At 48.2% G+C, this 23,357-nt stretch overlaps 1 protein-coding gene across 1 annotated transcript in view; it reads right to left on the reverse strand.

Moving 5' to 3' along the window:
* The window catches only part of LOC131260341 (nuclear receptor subfamily 2 group F member 1-B), an 83,441-nt gene that overhangs the window by 35,627 nt on the left and 24,457 nt on the right, over positions 1 to 23,357 (reverse strand). Inside the window, exon 3 of the mRNA XM_058262040.1 lies at positions 1,664 to 2,206. Coding sequence (XP_058118023.1) covers positions 1,664 to 2,206 — 543 coding nt within the window. The remainder of the gene's footprint in view (positions 1 to 1,663; positions 2,207 to 23,357) is intronic.

Consider the following 23,357-nt stretch of genomic DNA (forward strand, 5'->3'; position numbering starts at 1 on the left):
TCTATCAGATGAGTCAACAACTGCGACCGGATCGAACGGAATCGACGATAGACAGCGTATCTGTGATGCAAGCTAGAAACTACAACCCCCTACATACAAACGTAGGGTAACGAAACGGAACACCGAACGGTTTTATTTTTGCTAAGGAAAAGCGCATTTATTTTTTCTCTACACTCTAGCGAGAAGTCTCTGCTCCGAAGTCCTAGTTCCTCCTTGAGGCCGTGGTTTGTGCGACGAAGCCAAAAACCTCGACGACGCAACGCATGGCGCTTTGGGAAGGAAGGAAGAAAGGTGGATCAGAAATAGCCCACGACGACGACGACAACGGCGACGTGTGGTAGTTTGTTTTTACACAATAAAAAACAGTACAGTACAGTTCGCGAGCTTACGAATCTACATAACCGTTGCCTAGGGATTGTAATAATTTAACCAATAAATACTATAAGTACCACAATAAATAGGGTGAAGTAAGCTAGTGAGTACAGCTAAAGTAAGGTCTAGATATACATGGCAGCGCGGTGGATCGTTAGGGTAACGAATACTGTTACAATGTTTCGCTTACATCTGTACAGAAGACTACGGGCTACGGGCTCTTAGAGTTACGACTACAACGTACACAATATGGCTAATAGTTTCCCGACCTCTAGGAGATGCTATGGTGTTTCGGGTGACTTTCGCCCCAGAGCAAAGGTCATCCGCAAGATCATGGCATCCTCGCAATGCTACAAAGCGATCGGATCTACTCCTGCCCGGTGTTTCGACGCATGCGACTATCGTCTACTCCAGGGACTGTAGGGAGAGAACTTGTAGTCCGAGCTAGCGCCGCCGTGACCGAGGTACTTCGGTCCGGCCGACGGCATCGGACCCTGCAGGCTACTGCCACCATACGGGCTAAAGATGCCACCGGTGCCGAAGCCGGACGAGAAGGCCGAATGGCCGACACCGTACGGGCTGCTGCTGCTCAGGTTCACGAAGTCGTCCAGCGTGCCGTGGTACGACCGGTTCGGGGTATTCTGGTGGAAGCTGAACAGAGGCAGCGGTGGCGTCTTCGACTGGGCATTGCTGCCGAACAGTGCGCCAACCCCGGCCGCCACCAGCGACGGTGAGCTGCTGGCGGGATTACCACCCGCCCCCTGCCCCTGGTTGTTGTGTTGGTGAGTGGGTGTGTTAAGGTTATGGTTAACTGTCTTGAGATCGTTGTTGTTATTAGAGTGCGTGTGAGTAGTGGTGCTGTTGTGATTGTGGTTATGATGGGAGGTGGTGATGTTCGCCTCGGGGGCGGCGGAGCTGCTAGTCGTCGTGACCGAAGGGGAGGCCAGCGAGGACGGCACTCCGCTCGGGGCAGCGGCGTTCGACTCCGCCTGGCCCGAGTTGGACACCAGCGAGGTGGAGGAAGCGAGTGACGAGTTGCCACTGGAGCTGTTAAGGGTGATGTTGGTGAGGGAGCTGTTGGGTGAGGTGGCGCTACCGGAGGTATTGTTAGGTCCCGTCGAGGCCGCCGCTGACGCCGACGCCCCCGCTGAGTCGGACTTCTGCGTGCTGCGGTACAGGTGCACCTGCACCAGGCGGATCACGTCCGACTCGGACTGGAGGGTGTGCAGCTGGGCGGCGGCTGTCGCCAGCAGGGCGGGGACATCGCCGAACAGATTGTCCAGCAGTTTACCTGTGGTGAAGAGGACGATCGCCTTCAGGCAGGAGTACTCGGCCGAGTCGACGTGCAGTGCCTTCAGCTTCTCCACCTGCTCCTGGAATATCCGGATGTGGTCCATGAAGGCGACCACCCGGTCGGCGGCCATCGGGGACGCGTGGAGCCCGGCGGCCGCCAGCAGTGGGGCGACGTGCAGGGGCATCGAGCACTGCGACGCGTTCAGCACGAACAGCTCGGACCAGACGAGCCGCAGCAGCGCCACCTGGTCGGTGACCTGGAGATCCGGGAAGAAGGGTATGTTGCGGGCCCACTCGACGGCGGAGAACAGTAGCCGGGCGGCGAGCTCGCAGATGTTGTCGATGCCCATGATGTTGTTCGTCTGCATGCACTGGCCGTACCGGGACGTCGGGTACGGTTCCGCGCGCAGCAGCAGCGAGATGTAGGAACTAAGATACGAGTGACCGTTGAAGCCGGTCACGGCGTCACCGTTCGGTATCGAGTACTGGCCGTACGGTATGCCCGGTGGTTGCGATGGTGGCACTCGACCTCGTTGCACAGCTAAAATGAGAGAGAGATAGAGTGAGACAAGGTGTTATTAGATATTGGTCGACATTAGAAGAGCGTACGTGTCAAGATTGTTACAAGAAATCCTCGTCGTATCTCCATCGACGAGATCTACTAGATTCTAAGTAGGCCAGCAATGTTCCTCACCGGTTCAAGGGGTGAACTAGTAGCCTCTTACATCGTATCCAAAATGGGAAAGATGGAAGCAAATGTAATTCAATTCTATTTGTCCAAACCAAGAACCAAGAATTTGAATATTCATCACCGGGAACCGGGTTCGATTTCGTCGTTCGTCTCTTTTCCTGTCAGCGACACTTAGAACCTATGCGCATTGGTAACAACAACATACCCAACGAGCACGAGACAAGTCCAAGTGTGCGTGGTGTGATCGAAGCAACGGCGTACTTCAGCTGAGACCTTTACCACTTAACCAAGCGGTCTAATACCGGCGTATGCATCGGGGACACGGGAGCGGATCCCGTACGGCCGTGATTATGATGTCGTGCACCCTCGCGACATACCGTTTGTTAATCCGCTTTTCCATCCATATCTCACTTGAAAACTCATCCGTTGTCCTTCCCCTCCGCGAGTAAGCAACAATTAACTCCATCTCAAGACGACGACAAGAGAAACTCACGTACTACACACTACGTCCATACTATGGTGATACGCTCGACGGCGAAAGGAAGAAGAGGGAAAAACCCTACGATCTTCAGCCCGAGATGAAGTTCTGTCGTTCGACGGGTTACAACAACTCCGCCGCCTTTCTGACGGCGGGTGACGCTTGTTGAGCAAACAATGAAGTTTCGAAAAAATGAGCATTAATTATTTATGATTATTACTGTCATTGAGTGTGAGCGCATGGAAGTGGTACAACCATCGGTCGGGATCTCGGTGTGCGGGGGGTGGGAAGGAAAGAAAATGAGGAGCCACTTTGTACCGAGCAGGAGATAGACAACGGAGTAACTGAAGCTGAACGTTCGGAGCGTCGTTTTTTTCCTCCATCAGACGAGAGGAAAACTAGGAAATGTGCGTTCTCCCAGGGTTACTTACTTTGATTAGAAACTTGGAACAAAAAATCGCATCCACAACTATGAAGCGTTCCACAAGCGATCTTTGAACGGTGGAGTTTTCTCGATCGCTCCAATCCGAAGTGCTACAGCAGCTGCCAGACGGTGGCTTATCAGTTCGTCCTGCGATAAGCGCTTCCAATCAATACAATGTTTGTATTTGGTCGAATGACGTTTATATGAGTGCAGCGTTACTCTGTAGCGGTTTGTTTATTTAATACCAGGTTGCAAAACCGATTGCGATTGGCGTCGCTCGCCATTACGAGGCGACAGCACTCCAAAGGCTCTAGAGGCGGGAAGAGGCTTCCAGCTTCCAGCCAATAAAGAACTACAACAAATGTGTCTCATAACATCTTTAACGGATCGTCCGCCCGAATCTGAGCGGCTTCGGAGTGAGTGGTAGCGTTCAGATAAAGCAAAACGTGTAATAATGAACATATTTAAGCCTTTCGTGATTGAACAACGCTGGCGGCGGTGTTTCTCCACTTGTTTTTTTACGCTCCCCAACCGGGCTCCGGTCGATAAGGTGTATGGTAATTGAATCAAAATTGCTTCTCAAAGTAAAGAAACGCCGCAGCGCGCGCGCGCGCCCGTACGAATCTTTTGCATCTTGGTTCGGTCGGTTGCCGGGCTTGGTCTCCTACCGGTGATGTGGACTTTGGTTTGGTGGCCGTTTGGAAGCCAACCCCGAACGAGCCAACGAGCTAAAAGTGTTCCCGCAAAACGCGATCGTGTGCACTTTCGACCAGCTTGGCCTGGCGGGCACGAGTTAGCTCGAGCATAAATCGGCGGAGGGCCGGCGCGGTGTGGTGATGCCGGCTGATGAGCCACAACATTACCAGATGTAAACCAATAAAATGCAGCCTTAGCCTAGGCCGTAACCGCGCAGAACCATCATCCACCAGAAGGGAAGAAGCACCACCCCAAGATGGTCCATTCTTTTTTCCGCCCTCGGGGGTTTTTTTGGTCTCGGTCCGATCGGTTTCAGCTGTTTCAGTACACACACCCGGACGGACGGAAGACTTTCACTGTGGTGCCTTTTGCCTCGGTTGCGCTTGCGGGTGGAAAACGATCGACCGATCTCGAAGACGAAGACAACGTTATTATTGTTATTATTCATGTTAACACACTCGCGAGCATCGATTATTAATGCTATTTAAAATGAAATAAAATAGTCAATAAATCTTTCCCGCCTGCCCGGGAAACGCATTCGGTGCACGGACGTTTCGCCGTTGTGTGTGGGGAACGGAACGACACAAACATATAGGAGCTGCATGCACCGAACACGTGAAGTGTGCAGCGCTTTTTGTTTTATTATTTAGTGTTTTGGTTCCTCAAACGGCGGTAACGTTTAACCGGCGTTGGTTGGTGGAACGTTGCATGGGAAAATTAAACGATTTTGATTGCCTTTTTTTGCGCCCCACCCGAGGAAAAGCTGTTTTTCATCTATTCCTGCTGCTGCTGGGAGGCTAGAAAAGCAATTTGTTATGCCCAAACCCTGGCTGGTAGTGTTTTCTCGTGCAGAAAATGAATGCAGCTGTGTGCATATTGAATTAGCGTGATGTTTATTGATACTTCCGTTGGAATATCTTTCTATCGGTTTGTTAATACATTTCTAAAGTTTCGCTATCGTTGGTAAATTTATAATTTATACGTGTATTGGATAATGTATTTAGCGTTTGAAATTTAGCTGTGTCTCGTTCATAATTTTCGCGAGGATTTTTCATTACATATTTTACTGCAAACAGTTCACGACAGAGTAAATGTTATTTTCAATAAAACAAGCAGAAAAAAAACCGTTACAAAATGGAATTGACTAGCGAATCGGGCGGCGGAAGGAAGAAATCGTGTGATTGTGTTGCGCCTGTCATCGAGTCTGTTTCCGCTTCTGTCGGTTTTTACATCGTTTTTTCACACCGTTTTATCTTTCCGAATCATGTTCACCTACAGGTGCTGAGGTTTTTTTTTCGTGATCGTTTATATTTTACACGAACCAGCGGAGAAAATGTCACACCGATGGTGTCCGGTTCGATTAAAAATGAAAAGAAAAAATACACCAAATGACCGCAGTTGGAGCATTTTTTTCTGTTAGGAAAAATCGTTACAGGTGTGCAGTAATGTTGGCTCGGTGCAATAGTTTTCCATCGGTATATTATAACACAGGAGCGAACAATTTTACCACGAACGTCAGGCTGTGGAAAGCGATGCTATCGATGCAGAGCCATGTTGAATGCTGGCGGAAATAAAAGTTTGAAAAATAGGAAACCACTTTTCCGACCAGATAAAAATGTTGTGCGCCTACACAGAAAAAACAGGGGCTTCGGTGTGCGCACACAACCAAATGTGGGAACAAGTGAAAAATGACACAAAAAATCAAATGGGCTAGTGTCAATTGAAAATACATAAATTTTCCATCGATTTCATAGCACTTTCCGTCGATGGGAGCCTTTTTTTTCGAAAGGATGTGCATCGGTTGAAAATAAATTAAAAAATATTATTGGCATGCACTGATTGCAAGTGAATTGAAATTGATTTAGATAAAGGTCGGCTCCATTTAAAATAAATTGTCACCGGTTGGCCTTTGGGTGCAACCTTGCGGGGACCGGTAGTAGTTATCATTGGAAAATTTATTACTCAGAACGCAACAAGTTGGTAGCGCACTGGCTATATGGCGAAATTTAAAATAACCTTCTCGTAGATGAACAAAATTTTCGAAAAGATGCAGATCGCAGAAATGTAATAGGGTAAGTGCACCCATAGTGGAGCTAGTACCAATAGTGGTTGTAGTGGAATAAAATCCTAGCTCTACGCCGATATATATACAATGGAGTTATTTGTTCTTCTATGAAATGTTCTTTGATCTTCTGCGGAGTGTTAAAAAGATGAACCATCTCATTCCGTAATATAGAAGCTCCAAAATTCATATTTTCTAAACAGGTTGTCCAAACATGCTGCATTCCTTAATAATCTATAACGAATATCATGATTTCCTTAAGGCTATAAATCACTGCAAAATCAATAAAACCATATGATTTCGCTACTCACGTACTCCAATATAACTAATTTACACGAAATAAGCGCATTTTAACTTAATTTTATTATATTTTCATAGTTTTTACCATAGTGCCACTATAGGCACAAAAACCCAAGTTGTTCCTATAGTAGCCATAGATTTTTTCACAAGTATAGTTTAGTTTTATTCCGGTTTTGGCCAATATAATCAGGTAAATTTAGTGATTTTATTCTGTTTCTACAAAATAAACAAAGCAGAACTGGAGAGAAGGCTCAGCAAAAGAAGCAGAGGAAAGAAAAAAGAAAGCGGCCTAGCGGGATACGCTATAAAGCATATACTATAGTTTTAGCTGTAATATTCAGAGCATTTTTTATGAATTTAAATTGGACATATTTCGGTAAAACAATACAGTCTTTTCAATGATAACGCATTGGTCAAGGAGTATTTTACCGTTCTGTTTGAAATATGCTTAAAAAAAAAGTTATAGTCAAAATATATTCAAGTTTTTCGTGCTACCACCACTATAGGAACACGATACCACAACTATAGGAACCATACCACCATAATAGGAGCAACCGACTAGGAAGAAAAATACGCCTTTTTTCGTGTATTTTGTATGGTTTACGGTGAAAATAGATATTTTTCAGAAGAAAAGTCATGTTTCGATCATAATTGATTCAAATATGTAGAATATTGTGTTCTTAACACTCATAAATTACACCTATTTGGTATTTACATTACTAAGTGCACCACTATTGGTACAGTTACCCTACATGCATTTTAATTTTGCAATTATTATAAAATTGGCTGATGACTTTTGAACGCATCAATCAGTTTTCCATGAAGGTAATAATTTCGTTGTCGAATGATAAGGACCCTCACTCACAATGTTGCCGTCACGTATCGGGCATCCAATTAGGCCGCGGTAAGCGTGCTCCTCATTTTCCTGCGCAGAAGAAAAAGGATTTCCTTAACCCAATTCCAATTCGCACTAATTGACATAACTGGGTTCAATTTGCACCTCGGCCGCGAAAATGCGGCCACCGTTATTATCCGCCGCTACCCCTGCGAGCATATGATGCGGTTTGGGCGGCCCGGAGCTGATGGAATGATAATTTTTCCACCACCACGTGGTTGAGCGGCACTTTAACATTTGATGGATTATGCGAAATTTTCCAATTTACCCTAACTGCGCCCATTTCGGCGTTCGTGAAGGTGTCGAGTTGTGGCGAGGTCGTAATCGGCAACGATTGGCCACTTTCTTCTGGCGGCGGATTCTCGGACGGAACCGATGCCAACCGCAAGACCGCGAGAACACCTCCTGCCAATCATGATTATGGAATCGATTTTATTTGTACCTGCCCTGTTCCACGGCAAGACGGCTCGTCGCCAGCGTCGGTTTCCTAACGAGACCACGAGAGAACGCCAGCTTCCATCCAGCTCGAGCAACGCGCAAACCGTCAAATTGGGAAGCAAATCGGACCCTTTTCTCTCCCGGTTCGTGGTACGTGATTTCAATCAATTCTTCACGGCCGTTTACGGGACGCGGTGCATCTCAAGGGTTTCCTACCCTTCCGGCATCGAACCTCGGCCGGGTTCCGCTGCCACGTCAGGGCACGTCCCGGGCACGGTACGGAGATAGGCGCAAGATAAGAAAAGGTTCATTACCGCCTAAAAATAACCACGATTCCCGAGAGCGCGCCTTTTGTTGCGGTTTCTTCCTCCCAGTCCGACTCGTCGTGTTCTGTGAACGTAAACGAACGGGACAGTTGTCTAAAGTACAATTTGATGATCCTTAGAATTTATCCTTGCCTTATCCAATGTGCCCCCTGCTTGCGCCAGACCAGACGGTAAGGTGACTGTTTTTTTCTTCCTTCAGTTTTTTCACCACTCTCCTTCTTCAAAACCTCTAGCGACAAACCGCGAGGGCAGTCAAAAAGACATTAACATTGTTTTAGTTCCACATTTTCCATAGCATTTCCCGTCATCGTTAAAGAAAAGGAAGTGAAACACGCGAACCTGCCGCTACAATTTCTAGCCACTACCGGCTCCAAGGGAAAACTAGAACGGAAATGTGGGGGAAAAAATCGAATTTCCCTCCCCTCAGCTTCCCAACGCTACGACGTGGTTCGTAATTTATGGACAGCATCTTGCTTTCGCTATTGTTTTTATGTGCGCTTCACTTATAGTTGGGAGGGAAATTTGTACCATCGAAACTCGGTGCGTGCCGGGGTTTGAGTATAGGGCAGTCGCGAACGGTTCCAAACGGTTGTCCCTGGCACAACTTCCCTGAATGTGCCGAAGATAAGCGGTTGGATGGTACGAAAGTGCCGATTGTACCGGTAGCCAAATGGGTGTAAGTGGAAAGTACATTAAATTTTATAGGTTTGTAGATACGATACGAAATACGTTGCAGGAAAAGATGCGCTTACCGGCGGCAAGGGTAAAGGTCTAAGGGTTCTTTGTGGGACGAAACAAGCGCCGGTTAACTACCGAAAGTTCGTGAATCCTTTTAGTAGGATTCAACTCCGACTTTAAATTTCTGTTCTCGTTTCAAAGCATCGTGAAATGGAAAAAATTAACAAACATCTTTTCTTATTATTTACTAACCAACACGGGACTCAAATAAACTCATCACACTCAGCTGACATCGAATAAAAATGCCCCAACCCGAAATCACACTCAATTGGCTCTCCGGAGACAACGATTGGGGCCGCGCATAATTCGTTCCAATAATAAGAACCGAAGTAAAGGGCGAATATAAAAACAACCCCCAACGGCACCGGAATTCGCATTTGCTCGAACCATTCCGTGGAGGGTCATATTTTCACACTCGTTTCGGGTATTGGATTGCATGCGCGCTAGCTGCCTGCCCCGAAACGATGGCGATGGCCTAATTTATATGTTTCAATTCAAGGACCCGCGAATTCGCGAAACCGGGCGTGCAATGAATTATTTATATCTTTTCACACAGCATAAACTTACGAGACGCGGCCGGTCTTTTTTTTTGTGTCTTTCGCTCTCTTCTTCCATTTTGCGCCACAAGATTTCCGTCGTTTTTCGCCTTGTTTTGTGTGTTGTTGTTTTTCCATATCTCGTTTCCGCGTGCGTTATGTGGCTCCCCCTTTTCGTGCGAACGATGTCGCGGCCGTTTAAAAATAATGTTTTTACCCCGTTTTACCCGACTTCCTGCGGGCTTTCTTTAAATCTGCCGAAATCCGTTTTCGCCCGAGCTTTCGGAAGGAAGATCGTCGGCTCGGCAAAATCGTTGGCGGTGCGTTCTCGCTGTTTGTCTCCTTTGTCGGAGTCGGAGATGTGGAGATTCTTGCGCCGCATGGGGTGCAAATCAAAATAGAAAGGAAAAGGAAAGTGCATCTACATAAGTGCACCCCCCGGGAGAGTTGTGTGGAATGGGGAACGACAAACGGTGGAGCCCGGTGGAAAGAACTGGGAAAATTGTACTGTCAAAGCCGGGAAGAAATGCATCCCGCCGGAACCAATAAAACACACACGTGCACTTTTTCCAGTGGACTTTGAGTAGTGGGGAGGGGGTACGTGAAGGGAGAATGGAAAAAGTGGAAAGCAAGGAAGCGATAAAGGAGGGAACAGTGAAAAAATATTATAATTTATTTTTAATCTGATACATAATAATGTTAATCTTATAAACTCAACACGATATTTGATACTCTCTTCCTTCTTCGGTTTCTGGGAGCAGGACGACGAGCTTACGCTGGTGCCTTATGTGTGATATCTCGTTCCGCGTTGGGGCATATATGTGTGTGTGTGTGTGCCTGTCCAGGGCGACCGATTATGTGTCTGTGTATTGACTTTCCGCGTGTGCGCGCTTCGGTCCCTTCCTGAGCCGAAGGGGCGGGAGTCTGACCATCCTCACGACGGGTTCCCGCTTCGAATGGGGCTGGGGAAGATCCCAAGATCGATGGTTTGTACCACCAATGTTGTTGTAGCCTGTGTTTTTTTTGTTTTGGTTGCTGTTCCCTCTGTTTGCAACTCCTTTCTCCATCGCATCGCGACGCTTCGCAAGGGGCCAGTTGGAACATGCGCGCCAGACGCACATTGTTGTCTGACTTTCGGGGGTTTGCTGCGGGTGATTGTAATGCTATGCTCCGCCCTTTACCCTTCAGACTCTCCCAGAGATGTGTGTGCTCTGGAGTTGGAGGAGTTGGATGCAGTTGCAATCAATGCACCAACCGCTGCGAGAACGCTTTCCCGTCCTTTCCCGGGTGCATCGGGGGAGTTTGAATGAGAATGCACCGGGTTGCGCTCTCCCTAGCCATCCTTTTCCTGTCCTCTCCCTCCCTCCCCCACCTCGGTCGGTCTTGGTTCGGTTCACTATGGGCATCCCATGTTGTTGGTCCGTTTGGCGCTGGCAATCGCTCGCAAACCCGGGCCGACAGATAAGCTTGCTGACCGTAAACGATACGCTAACAACAAACTGCAACAATAAACGCAACCACCAGGTCGCTACCGACCTTTTTTTCCCCCCGAGAGATGAACCGTAGACAAAAAGCAAACCACCATCAGCTTCCTCAAACACAATGTTCCATTGGAGTGTACAATGCTGAATGTTGCATCTTTTCAACAGCTTGCAAACAAGTACCCACCGTGTTTATCTATTCGTTTGTTTGCTTGGGTTCTCCAAAGCGTCTGTTTCGGTGTGTCTTCAATAATCAGGGTAAACAAATTTTCACAGATTTTCACAAACATTATGGTTTGTTTCGTTTTTTAGAATCGTTTTAGAACATTTTAATAATAGTTTGCAATACAAAATAAATTTTTTTTTTTATTTATTTCCCAGGTATTAAGTAAGTATGCATGTTTTGCTTCAAAAAATTCAACTTAACTTTTTTAGAATAGAAAAAAATATCCATCAAATCAAAGTAGAGGTCTTTCCCATCATAGAGGCTGAACAAAAACATCCATAATCATCGGAGGGATTATGGGTCGTTATATGATTATGGCCAAACTTCCATACATTTTTGTTACATCCAGTGTCTTATCAAATCGATATGCGAAAAAATGGAATATCTTACCGACTGGTTTGAACTTTTCACCAACGATAACTACCATTTCGCGCCACATTTCAAAAAGCACATCGCGATCCGGACCGATCTTCGCATGTTTGCTGCATCTTCAACCACCGCCCGATAGCCCGGGAACGATACCGTTCCGGGGTCTTCGCAAAACGGGCGAAAGTCCAACGTTGCAGCGCTGCACATCGCTGCACAAAAACCGTGGGGGACCCCCGGATCGAGCACGTGCGAAGGAGGGCGGGTGTACAGGACGAGGGCGATAGATGGGCCGCTTTTCCCGTGGCCGGCGCATATCACGAAAGATTGTACATCATAAAAGCTGTGGAATTTTCTCACGGTACGGCTCGCCGACGACGACGAGATCGCCGAAACGTCTGCCTTGCCCGAGTCAGCGGCCGGAGAGCAAAAGGCGGCTAAGCGGTGTGCAAAAATCGACCGTACCGAGGGACGGAGACCCACTTCCATCCACCCCGGGTTGAGTGATGGAGATGATGATGGTGATGATGATAGTCATCGGCGCGGGCTGTGAACGGTAACGGCGGGCGGGAGGGGGTTCGTCTTAACGAAGAAGGGGTTTACCAGGGCGTGTGTTTTGACCGAGAAAATGAAACGATCGGGCAGAATCGACTCGGGGTTTTTCGCGGGTTGCAATCTAACGTTAAGGAACTCTGCAGTCGTGCACAAATCGGCACTAGAATCAATTATTTTATGTAGCGGAGATTCGAACGCACGGAACATGTTTTTTACGGAGGGAAGAAAAGAATCACCTTTTACGTTGACATAGGACCATGGCATCGGAAGAACCGTCACCGTAACATCATTAATCACCGGCTGTTATTGAATCAATTAGCAAAGGACACTCTAGATCCGTGTAATTTTCGTTAAGATCAACGTCCTGGGGAGAAAAGATTTTTTCGGGACGTGAGAAATTCGTTTCCTTTCGGGAGGGAAAAGCGAAAGGAGGTCGCTGTCCACCCCGTTCGGTGATTTATTGCTTGATTAATGGTGCGCGGTGTCAAATGGAGTTCAAATGTGACGCGGCTTCTGGAACGAGGTGTTCCTCGGGGTTGTAGTGCAATGTGCAGCTGCCTTAAAGTAGCTTCCGATTGTGATACCCTTTAATTTCCCAAGGCAAAGACGGATAACGTACCAATGTCCTTCCACATGTCGTCGGATGAATTTCGTTTCCTCGTTTTCCTTCGACGAAACCCCCTCCCGACGTAAGAGGATCTGAACTTCGTTTGTCAAATTCGCACGATTTTCATCTTTTATTGAGTGGAGGGTTTGTGTCAATTTGAAAATTTCGTGGAAAGAATTTATGCATTCCGCCCACCCTCGAACCGACGATCACCGCGAAAAATTTTCACACCGCGCGCATTGTTTTGTGTATGGGTTGCACGTTTCGCCGTTCATCCCGTGCAACATGCGGTTCGTCCCGGGTGCGTCGACTTTGCAATTTGTGCACCCACTCCCCGCCCGGTCCCCTGCGTTTTGGCGTTGGACAGGCGGTAGATATACGTATTCCGTTCGTGGTTCCTTTCTTGCTTTTCCTCCCCACCCAAAAGCGAAAGCCCAAGACTGACTCAACGCCCCGACCGTAACAGTTTACCGAAACAGCAAGCAAAGGCAGCATCCCTTTGGGGTTGAGAATACTTTACCCGGGTGTGTGTGTGTGTGTGTGTGTGCATTGCCCGGGGGTTACTGCGGCAGCAGTTTGCTGAAAATTGAATTTACACCATCTGGTGGGCAGGCAGTGTGTGTAAGCAGAGCGGGTTTTCTTTTCCAGGTGAGCTTCGCGATTTCGCCAAACCAAACCAAAACCCGTTGCACCGTTCGCCAGGATTAAGCAGTTTGCGGGATGTTTCACATGTGCCACGACGGGGGGAATTTCCATGGGGGGCCCTTGAGAGCGGGAGGAATCAAGGCACCTTCTTCTCCCGGGGCAATCGGACGCGCTTCGGGCCGGGGCCTGCACGTTTTTCGGTCGAAACGGAATTATTGCGGGTGTTATTGTTACATCTGTTGTTGTCCGGACTTCAACCGATCCTCGGCCAAGAAGGGTTGGAATTCTGGCGAGTGAACCATTTTTCGTTGGCAGTTCCAATACCGTGAGATGAAATGTGAACGACCGTAAGTTCCTGTTGCTTACCATTTGGTTGAAGAACTGCGATGCGAATTCCACAATTTTTGGCATAATTTTGTGCAATACATATCCAGAGGTAGACACGTGTTTCCAAATTTTAATGACGTGTTTCCAAGAATCTATGATCCGTGAGAAACAGTTTACACCCGGTATATAACGACTGGACTTAGGAGAGGTCAAGGCGACCCACTTTTTCCGACTGGCGGCCAACAACTCTACCCCATTCTGTCACCTTTCACTCGGTGGGATATCTCAAACCAAAACAAGTCAGTTCAAAACAGCACGGGGAAGAGTGGCGGTCTCCTTTCTACACAGACTCACTCACATGTTATCCACCGGCGCGCTCGAAGAAACGCACGTTTCATCCGAATCTATCGGCCAGACTCTCGCAAGGGCGATTGATTGTCATATCCAATAAATCGCCCCATCATCGACCCCGTTCGGTCGATCGTTATATGCTAACCTCAAACTGGCTGACTTTGGGAGGCGGGCAAAAAGGCATCAATCAAAACACTTGCCGCATTGTTTACAGTCGGTCCCGCGATCCCGCGCAAAACTAGCCGAGATCGCCTTCGGTCGTAGTTTTATTGCATCCCGCTTTTAGTTTTCGTTATTTCTTTTTTACTAGACCAAACCACTGACAAACCACGTTTCCCTCTGTTGACGCGATGAGCGGGGAAAACAAATGCTTTCCGAATCGGTAAGGATGCTGTTCGTCGTCGTTCAAGAGTTGAGTTGGTAGAGTGAGGGATGTGGCTGTGAGACGTGGATTCTGTTGGTCAAGTCACAAGCCTAGCTGCCTCGAGAGAAGCCTGTCCGATACTCGCGATCATCGATCTTGTCGCCGGACAGAGCCTCATCCTTCACTCTTCGGCTCCAACCGGGACGCTCACCGCGCGGGACGTAATCGATTTTTGGAGGCACACATAACAGCATGGTCCGCTGAGGTGGTGCGTATCGTTCCGCGTTCGGTTTGCCTTGGCCACAGCTCAACCGGAGCGCAATGCAGAGGACGAGCATGTGGAAAAACACAACATAATAAACCACCGATCAGTGGTTAAAAGGGCTCGGAGACGGCGGAAGGCATAGGCAAGACATTCACTTCGTTGAAATTTAAGCCAGAGGTACGCAACTCCACATGGAAATTTTGGTGGATATTATTGACACCTGCTCTAGAATGCGAATCAAAGATATTAGATCTACGAAAAAATATCAAAGTTTTGTGCCATTGGTAAAGGCAACTTAATCTCAGTTATTACAAGAAATTCATCTCCCATAACTGTACTCAAGAGTAAAACGTGTTTTGGGACGAGACTTAAGCTCCAAATTATCTAAATGTTTAACATAGGGTTCAGAAAACATTTTGTGTTAATTTAAGCACTACTCAATAAGCAAATGAAAATAGTTCGGTGTTATTTTAAAGGCTTTGCGAGTAAAATAATGGTAGCTGTAAACATAACGGCCTATTCTGATAGCCGAGTCGAGTATCACTTCAGAGTCGAGGTCTTATTCCAAAAATCCCTCCTGTTCGACAACCTTTACTCATGTTTTTCTTGCGATTTCTATATAAACGATAGAAATAAACAATAAACCAAATTTGGATATACTGAAGATGTAAAGGAACTCCAAATATATTGTTCTCTACATTTAATCACACTTAAAACCTATGATGGTTGTACTGAAAATGTTGATCATACTTTTGACAGATGCTTTTTCGATTTTCGATTTTACTCGACTTGACTATCAGAATAGGCCCCATAAGTATTCAGATCAAGATTAAAGTATATCACCACAGTATATCGCTCCCGTTAAGCAGAAAAGATTGCTAACCACTGACCAAAAACCCAATCGCGCCGTTCGCGCATATCGCATCGCGCGCATATTAAGGTGAAGAGTTATCTTCGGTGCGTTCGTTGGAGGGGAAAACTGGTCGCTTAGCCCTGGTGAAGCGTTCTCGAGGGCCTCTCGCGTAAGGTCTCCAGCTGGTTGGGCTTCTGCCGAGCAGTGTCAGAAGCGCGCGGCCCTCTACCACTTGAACTCCGCTGCGCACAGGCCACACGTGACCGAGCGCGAGAAAGAGAGTGAAGAGCTGGGCAACAACGGTGCAGCTGGCAGCCACCACGGAGATGCACTACACGACAAGAGATTGTCCGTCGTTTCCTTACACCCACACCCATCCCCCCCGCAGCACACTCGAGCACCTAGGGCTCGTTTGCTGCGTTCGGCGAGGCGCTCTTCGCCGCATATCCTGGCGGAAGGGTCGCGCGGAATCCCCAATGCCTCACGGCAAGGTGAATACCGACTAATTTAACCATAATTATATATCTGTTACCTTGCGGACCCTCCGGATGCGGCACTCGGGGCTGGCTGGACCTCTTGGGCGCGAAGCAGCAGGCTGCCCCCGGGCGTACATCCCCTCCTTGTGTGTGGGTGATTGGATACCTGTGCTTTTCTGAGTGTTGTTGTTGTTGTTGTTGTTGACGTTGTTGTAGTAGTAGTTGTTGTTGTTATTCCGGGCACCCAATTTCAGGGATGCGGACGTACGAGTAGGCAAAGAGAGAAGGTGCGAAGAAAAATGTAAGCTACATCATATGCGTGCTGCGGTGCGCGAGTTCGTGTAAGGTTTCCCACTCCACGGTACTACACGGTGGAGGGGCTTCACTGGGAGCTTCCGTACGCTCGCGGGGAACCGAGAGGAAGAGGTCCACGCGAGGGGGAACGAGACACGGGGCTGCGAGTGCGTAGTCCCTATATCTTGGAACTTATTTTTATTATTATGTAGCAGATACAATGTTTGCTCACCAGATGGAACGCTAAACAGCGGCCGAGATTCTGAGGAGCTCGAAACCGGCGGAGTCTGCAGCAGCGTGCGATCGTGATATACTTTCCACATCATCACGTGCGATAACTTATCTCCCGCCGACCGCCGATGGACAACCGGCCCCGGAACAGCTGGTAAAGCACTTCGCTTGTCCGTTGCCTTCCGCCAGAGGATGATAAAAATCACTCCACTGCCGATAACCGGTCATCCAACCCTGCGGTCAAGATTTCGCGCCAAGCCCAAGAGGTGTATCGCGCTCCAAAAAGGGTCATAAATAAGCTGGAACTACGCGTACAGGCAGGCGGGTGGACGAACGTTGAGCCTGGAGCTGGAAGATGGACTGATTCTGGTCCAGAAACGGGAGTGCGCTTGATTTTCGTACATTCGCATCGGTTGGTTCGGTGCTGTTATCGAAAAGTTTTGCGGAGTCCGTGCATTATTTCCGTCAGTGCGCTATGCTGAGGATCGTGAGAAGGATTGCGGGTTGGGTTTTTTTTCCATTCTGGATAGCAGAATAATTTATCTGTTACGAGATCCATAGGTGTGAGATATCGTTGCTGTATATGTTACTTGCAAGCGTGTTACAGAATTTGTTTTATAAATATATGAGAATTGTTGTTCAACATTTTTTCATTTGCATGTTCAAAAGACACGCGTCAGGACGAATCTTGGAATCTTCAGGGTAAATATACGCACACACACACACCCATAGGTGTGTTGCCATGAGAAGGCAAGCGATGGTTCTGCGACGTCGGGAATGTTTGTTTCCGTAAACGCTTTCTTTATCTAAATCAACTTTCCATTCCATTTCCATTCATTCCATTGTTCGGGTTTAAAAAACACACCGTTTCTTCCGGCAGCATTTTTCTTCCCATTTTATTCACTCTCACTGCATCGTATGTATCATTTCGGGACGAGTTTCTTTTTCCTCCCGTCGGAGGGGGGCCACTAAATGATGTTTAAATAGGATAGGCCTCTGCCGGTTGCCGAAAGATCCGTTTTCCCGCTACAACCAGCATCAGCGCGGCTTCCGGAGGCAAAGGACAAAGCTCGGGATCTCCGTACCTCTCCGGAAGGACCCACCAAAAATCCAACATACAAAAAAAAAAAAATCACTGAAGGAAACAAACCAGAATTGAGACCTTGAGGCAAGGTGATGTTGTGTCAACGTAATACAAACACACGTACAAAGGCGGCCGAAAAAGGTGAAGATTAATCACATTAACGTGCTCGAGCACCGGCGTGCCACCCGGAGGGCACGTTGGGCTGGGTGTTGGGTCTGTGTGTGTTTTTTTTTTTTTGTTTAACCTTCCGACGCACTTTTATGATTTTGCAACAACGCAACGGCTCCGTGGTGGAAAAATGTGGAGGGGATTAAAAGATGCTGCGGAGGGAAAACCTCTGTAGAGGGGGGAAAAAAACTCAAAGCAATGTTAAGAGGCAAGAGTGGTGTAAGGAGAAAAAAAAGGCAATCTTCGTAAAAATCACCACCGCTTAATGATTGTTCAGGGAAACGATTTCTTGCTGAGTCAAGAGCGTGCTGCTGTTGTGCCCCGTTCGCCTGAAGAGGTTAACAACGGCATGTCAACGGGAAGTGATTGCCAAAATGCACCCGGCTTCTGGGATCCGGTAGCACCGGTGATGGCCCCGAGGTTCAAATTTGGTGGCCCTCGCACTCCCGGGTTGCGGGTCAATATAGGTGTTGGGAGTAACCGCAAGCGCCAACCTGCCAACGAAAATTGGTTTGCAGCAGCTCGTCTTTGGTCGATGAATTATGGTTTTTTTTTTCCTACTATCCAATTTTCAAACACTTCACCAGCAGACACAAGTGCCCCACACTTACCCAAAAAAAAAAAAACGGCTACCCCGAAGCCTTGCCAGCGAAGTGTTTTAATCGTGCATTGGACACGATGGCACTTATGGTCAAATTTGGAGATTCGAGAGCTGAATCGCTAGAACCGAGCGGTATTCGATTTATGGTATTTATTCGCCCGGAGCGCAAAACTCGCCAGCTCATCGCACATTCCATAGCGCACCTCTTTGGCGTGCCGGGCCTCCAACCGCTCCAACCCATTTGACGGCCCATCATAACTCGATTACCCGTCTCCTCCACCAGATGTCGGACCGGAAAAAAACATGGATGAAAATGGGCACGTGCTTTCCGATACGCTTGATACACGCCACCTAATGGAACGATGACCAACAACAACGAGCGTTTTCTCCACTCCGCCGCAGAGGTTTCCTCATCTGGAGGGCGTGGACAAGACGAATAAAAAAAAACTGGCGATTAATGCCCCATTGATCGTGTTATAAGCGGTGGAGGAAAACGATTCTCTAAGAGCGTTCACGAAAAGTATCGAGAACCTCCTGACGGATCGAACGATCCGCTATACCGTTTCGATCGGCGAGATCGCGCAAAGGTGTCGATGTATGATAGGCCTATTGACTCATTGTCCGTTCACTTGCCTGGTGTCTACTCTTCAGCGGGGGTTAGTAAAAAAAAAAAAAATACACGCGCGATCTAACACGCAGATAACCGCGCGGTTGCATGCGTCACCGTCGTTAACCTCATTTGGACCGACACGGCGGACTGTAGAGGTTCTGTTTAGGTTCCGTTCACAAAGGTTTCCGTGTGGCTCCTGGCTCACTTGCGTCCCGTGTCGGCAACCCGGACGGACGACAACAATGTTGATGGAACTCGATTCCCGCCCGACGCAGTTGGCGCAGTTTCAAAAGAGACGGCCAGTCTCAAAAGGTTTTGAGCTCGTCCCGTTCGCCCATTTCCCTGAGATGCCCTATGTTTTGGCTCGATGTTGTGATTCCGCGGCCGATATCATTACGCCATCTTGCACAATTATTCAAATTACTCGCGATCCGGACGCTGTCGAGCTGTCAAAGTAGCGGAAGCGCGACCCGTGCCCTGCAATGGATATACGGTGAAGATTTCCCAAACAGACCGATCCTTGTTTTTTCCCCCTCCTGCTTTGTTGTCTGCGTTGGACGTTGGAGACGTTTGGTGAGACGGAGAGTAAAAAGTATCGAATATCCGAATCAGTTTCATGAAGCGCACCGAGCAGAGTCCAACCAGGGGCCACCGGCCGTCGTTTAACGCCTGTGAAACGCCCGGGTAGCGAGCTAATTTTCCCGATCGTTCCCCGAGCGTCGATGCGATCCGGAACGGAAATACAAAAACGACGGCGGTGTTCCGCTGATCCCGCCCGGACAGATCCCGTTCCCAGGCCCCACGAGCTCTCCCGCTCTCTCTTTCTATCTCGGTGATGTTGGACGATACATCTAGTCCGACTTCAGCTATCGCGCCGATGCAAACAACCTCGGGTTTGTAAACGGATACTTTCCACCGATTGCGCCGGTACCGGTGTCTTGGTCGATGTAGCTGCTGCCGCAGTAGTTTCAATGTCCCCACGGGCAGACGGACAGGACACAGACAACCGGGCAGTTCCTGTGTCGTCCCCGTACGAACACAATATCCCGTACGGAGCCACCGCTTTTTCGACCCCCGGGTCGGATGATGCGTTCGCCAGAGTTCTGACCTTCCCGGGGCAGGAGGAGAACCCGGCGGGGAAGGATAATTATCGACCGGACGTTTTGTGTTGCGGTGTGTATTCGAATGTCGTCCGAACATTGCGCAAGCTGCGTTTACAGCGTTTCGGGTAGGATTTGTACTTCGGCTACCCTTCGCGACCCGGGACAAGATAAAGGGGGCGCACCGATGGTCTCGTCCTATTCTGTTTGCTCCTTGCAGATAAGGGACTAGGAAGGACTAATGCTTCTCGGGCCTTACCCGTCGCAGCGTTTCCAAGACATTGCAGACACCACAAAGGGATGGGATTTTGGGACACAGACAAAATTCTACAACAGACCGGCTTTCTTCCAGCGGAGTTCTGCATAATGAACGCAAAAATATTCGCACAGCTCCTCGGAGTAAGCATTTGCTACGAAGACTTGACAAGGACGCACCCCGGGACCCGAAGGTGAACTCCGGCCGGACAGAGGATGATTTGCATGGATGAGTTTTGGCCCGGGCACCGTCCTTACCTTGGTCCGAAATTGCACCATTGTTCCCATCGTTCGCTCCTTTGTGAGCAACGATCCGGGAGGAGAAGAAAAACGTCATATAAATGTTAGAACAAGCTAAAGGTCCATCAATTTCGGGTTGGAACAATTATGAAGGATTTACATATATTCCGAGGCGCACAAAAAGGTTACAATCCCGTTTGGTTCTTCCAAAAGAACCACCATCGAAGATGCAACTGGTATTACGATCTTTGAATGGCATCTGCAAATTTGATGCATTCTTGGAGTTCAAATTTGTAACGGCTGTTTATTAAACTCATCGTGACGTTGTAGGATTCGAAAAGATCTGTTTGAGGAACTTTTCAGAACCATCTTGTAAAGCTAACATTCTTTGTTTTGGTTACCTTAGAGATTCCGATGAATTCCTCAAAGAATTAAGAACATTCACAATTTTCAATTGTCCATTTGTGAAGTTCTGAATTGCTTAGAAGTATTCAGAATAGGGAATTTACTGCACATCACTCTCTTGAAGGTGGTTGTTGTAAGTTTAATTCTGAATGAATAATGCTTTACAGCTGTTGCTTTACTTTTCCTATTTCTGTATTCGTCTATCAAGGGATGTTAAGAAAATCTTTTGATAATATTGTAATATTACTCGGCTTCGTGTTGCAATCCACTTTTTCTCGTGCAACGGCTTTTTCCGTTCCGTTCCACCGTCCCCGTTGGCACCTCCCCAAGTGGGCCTAATTTGATTAATCGTTCGCCATCACTCTTCACGTCCGCCGAAGGTCCAGAGGTTCGGATTCCACCGCCAGCCCTTTCGGATACGCGCGGGCCCCGTTCGGCAGTGGGTTGGCATTTTTCTTCTTAATTGCACAATTTCCCATGCAAATATCCCATCCCATGGACAGTACCCGTGGCCAAGAAGGGACGGTTCGGAAAAATCGACCTCGCAACCAGTGTCCGCCTCAGGAAGGTCGCTAGCGCAACACTCTAAGCGGGTTTCCCGGTGCACCGATCCGGTGCCCGAAGGTCAAATTTATGATCACTTATTAGTTTCAGGTGTTGAGAGACAAAAGGGGTCCGAATGTAAACTGACAAACCCCGGCGTACGGAGGCAGACGGACCGGTCGGCTACATTTAGGATACTGTTGAAATGCAGACAAGATCAAGAGGACACCCTTGCCGTGAGTCCGGGTGTGTACGGTTCCGCGCCGAAAGGGCTCAAGTTCGGGCTGCAATATCGGGTTTGAATCCTTTCGCTTTCGATCGTAACCCCGTTACCTGTTGTTTGAAGCCTGCGTCGCCAATCGGGCCACGTCCCTATTGTGCATAAGTACTCTTTACCTGTCACCTAACCTCTCGCTTTCGCTCTTCTTCATTCTGTTTCATTCACTCGCTATCAACGTGTTGCGGGTCCTTTTTTTCCGGGACTTCAAAAGGCACCACACCGGAGAAGTTTATGCTATTTATGACGCTGTTTTGTCATTTAAAAAATGGACATTTTATTTTAATTAAGTTTTTGCCTGCCGGTGCGACAAGGATGAACCCTTTGTCGAGGATGGGCCGACCGAGGACGAACTAACCCTTCGGCCGGCATGGGATTTTCTCTTTCTTGGACGCTTTTCCTTCCCAGGACTCAAGTCCTGTATTCCTCGCTTGATTATTGGTGATGACCAGTGGTCAAAACAGTTCCGTAATGGTCGCAATCCTTCCGGTCCAGGTGTGCAACACGTTTTCTTCGAACATGCTTTTCAGCTTGGACTGGAAGAATCCTCTAGAAGGGTGAGAAATAGGACGCAGGACATTTAATAATATTCCCAGTTGGACAGTTGACGCAGCGGACGCGTTCCTGCGGTCGGAAAAGTCGAGAGAGCAGCTTCCAGCAGCGTCGAAATGTATATGCCGGCCGAGGACTTCTCGCTCGCTTATCAGCCCACTTGAATCGCACGGATCCCGGTGTGCCGAGGTGACGCACTCGGCATTGTTCTTGGTCGCGAAGTTATGCTTGAAGACACAATCGGACGCTTCAACGGAAGGCGGACGAACAAAACAACAACGATTTAAACGGTCCCGGGGCCCCGACCACACGGTGCTTTATTTGACTGTCAACAAGGTGGGGCTCTCTTCATTCATGAAGAGTTCCTGAGAAGAGTCCCACAAAGGGACGAAAACTTTCTTTCGTATCTTTGCCGTGAGCTCATTGTTGAGGAAAATGCGATGTCGTTCAGCTTTAATGAAACGCAGCGAGTGCGGGCAGAATCTCCCTCTTCGCATGATCTCCGCCGCAAGATAACCAGCTTGAACCAGGTCTTTACCTTGTTTCCAATCGAAGTGAGTCGAAAAACTTCGTCCACCTTTCGCGAGAAGCGTTCGTTTTCGTCTCTTGCGCCAAGGTACAAAAATTGAACAAAACAGCAGTGCGGGCAAGTACATCATAATCGTCCGCACGCTGATCACCAACATCATCGTCCACCTACGCGCCGCCGCCGCGGCGTTGAGTGATTGTTTTACCAATTCCACCGAGAGAACGTCCACTCGGTGGATCGCATTCGTTCCGCAACAACGCCGTTGCGATTTGAGTTCTGCGCTTGAGGAAAAAATCCATACGGTTGAGAGGGTGCAACAGGGCAGGACAACATTTCTCATTCTCCGTTCTACCCACCCCCGTCTCTTCAGCCCCACATCCCTCCTCCCTGCAGGAGGTGCAGATCTGGAGCAAAATCCCGGAAGAAACGGGCAAACCACGAGGCGTGTAAGAATGTATGTTTCGGAGTGCCCTGTATGCAGCCGCGGCTTCGTGAAGGAGTGTTATTTTATGATTATGTTTTATGTTTTTCCCCCTTTGTACTCGTTGCCCGTGTGCCCTTTGCGGGAGAGTTTTTCTTTATCGTCATGTTCATATCCATTCGATTACACCGACGTCGCGCGGGCGAAGGCAGAGCGCAGACCCACGATCGCGATCGTTACCAATAGTTGTTAACAATATAATCATCAATTTGCGGAATGGAA

The sequence above is a fragment of the Anopheles coustani genome, chromosome 3 (genome assembly GCF_943734705.1).
Source record: "Anopheles coustani chromosome 3, idAnoCousDA_361_x.2, whole genome shotgun sequence".
Classification (NCBI taxonomy): domain Eukaryota; kingdom Metazoa; phylum Arthropoda; class Insecta; order Diptera; family Culicidae; genus Anopheles; species Anopheles coustani.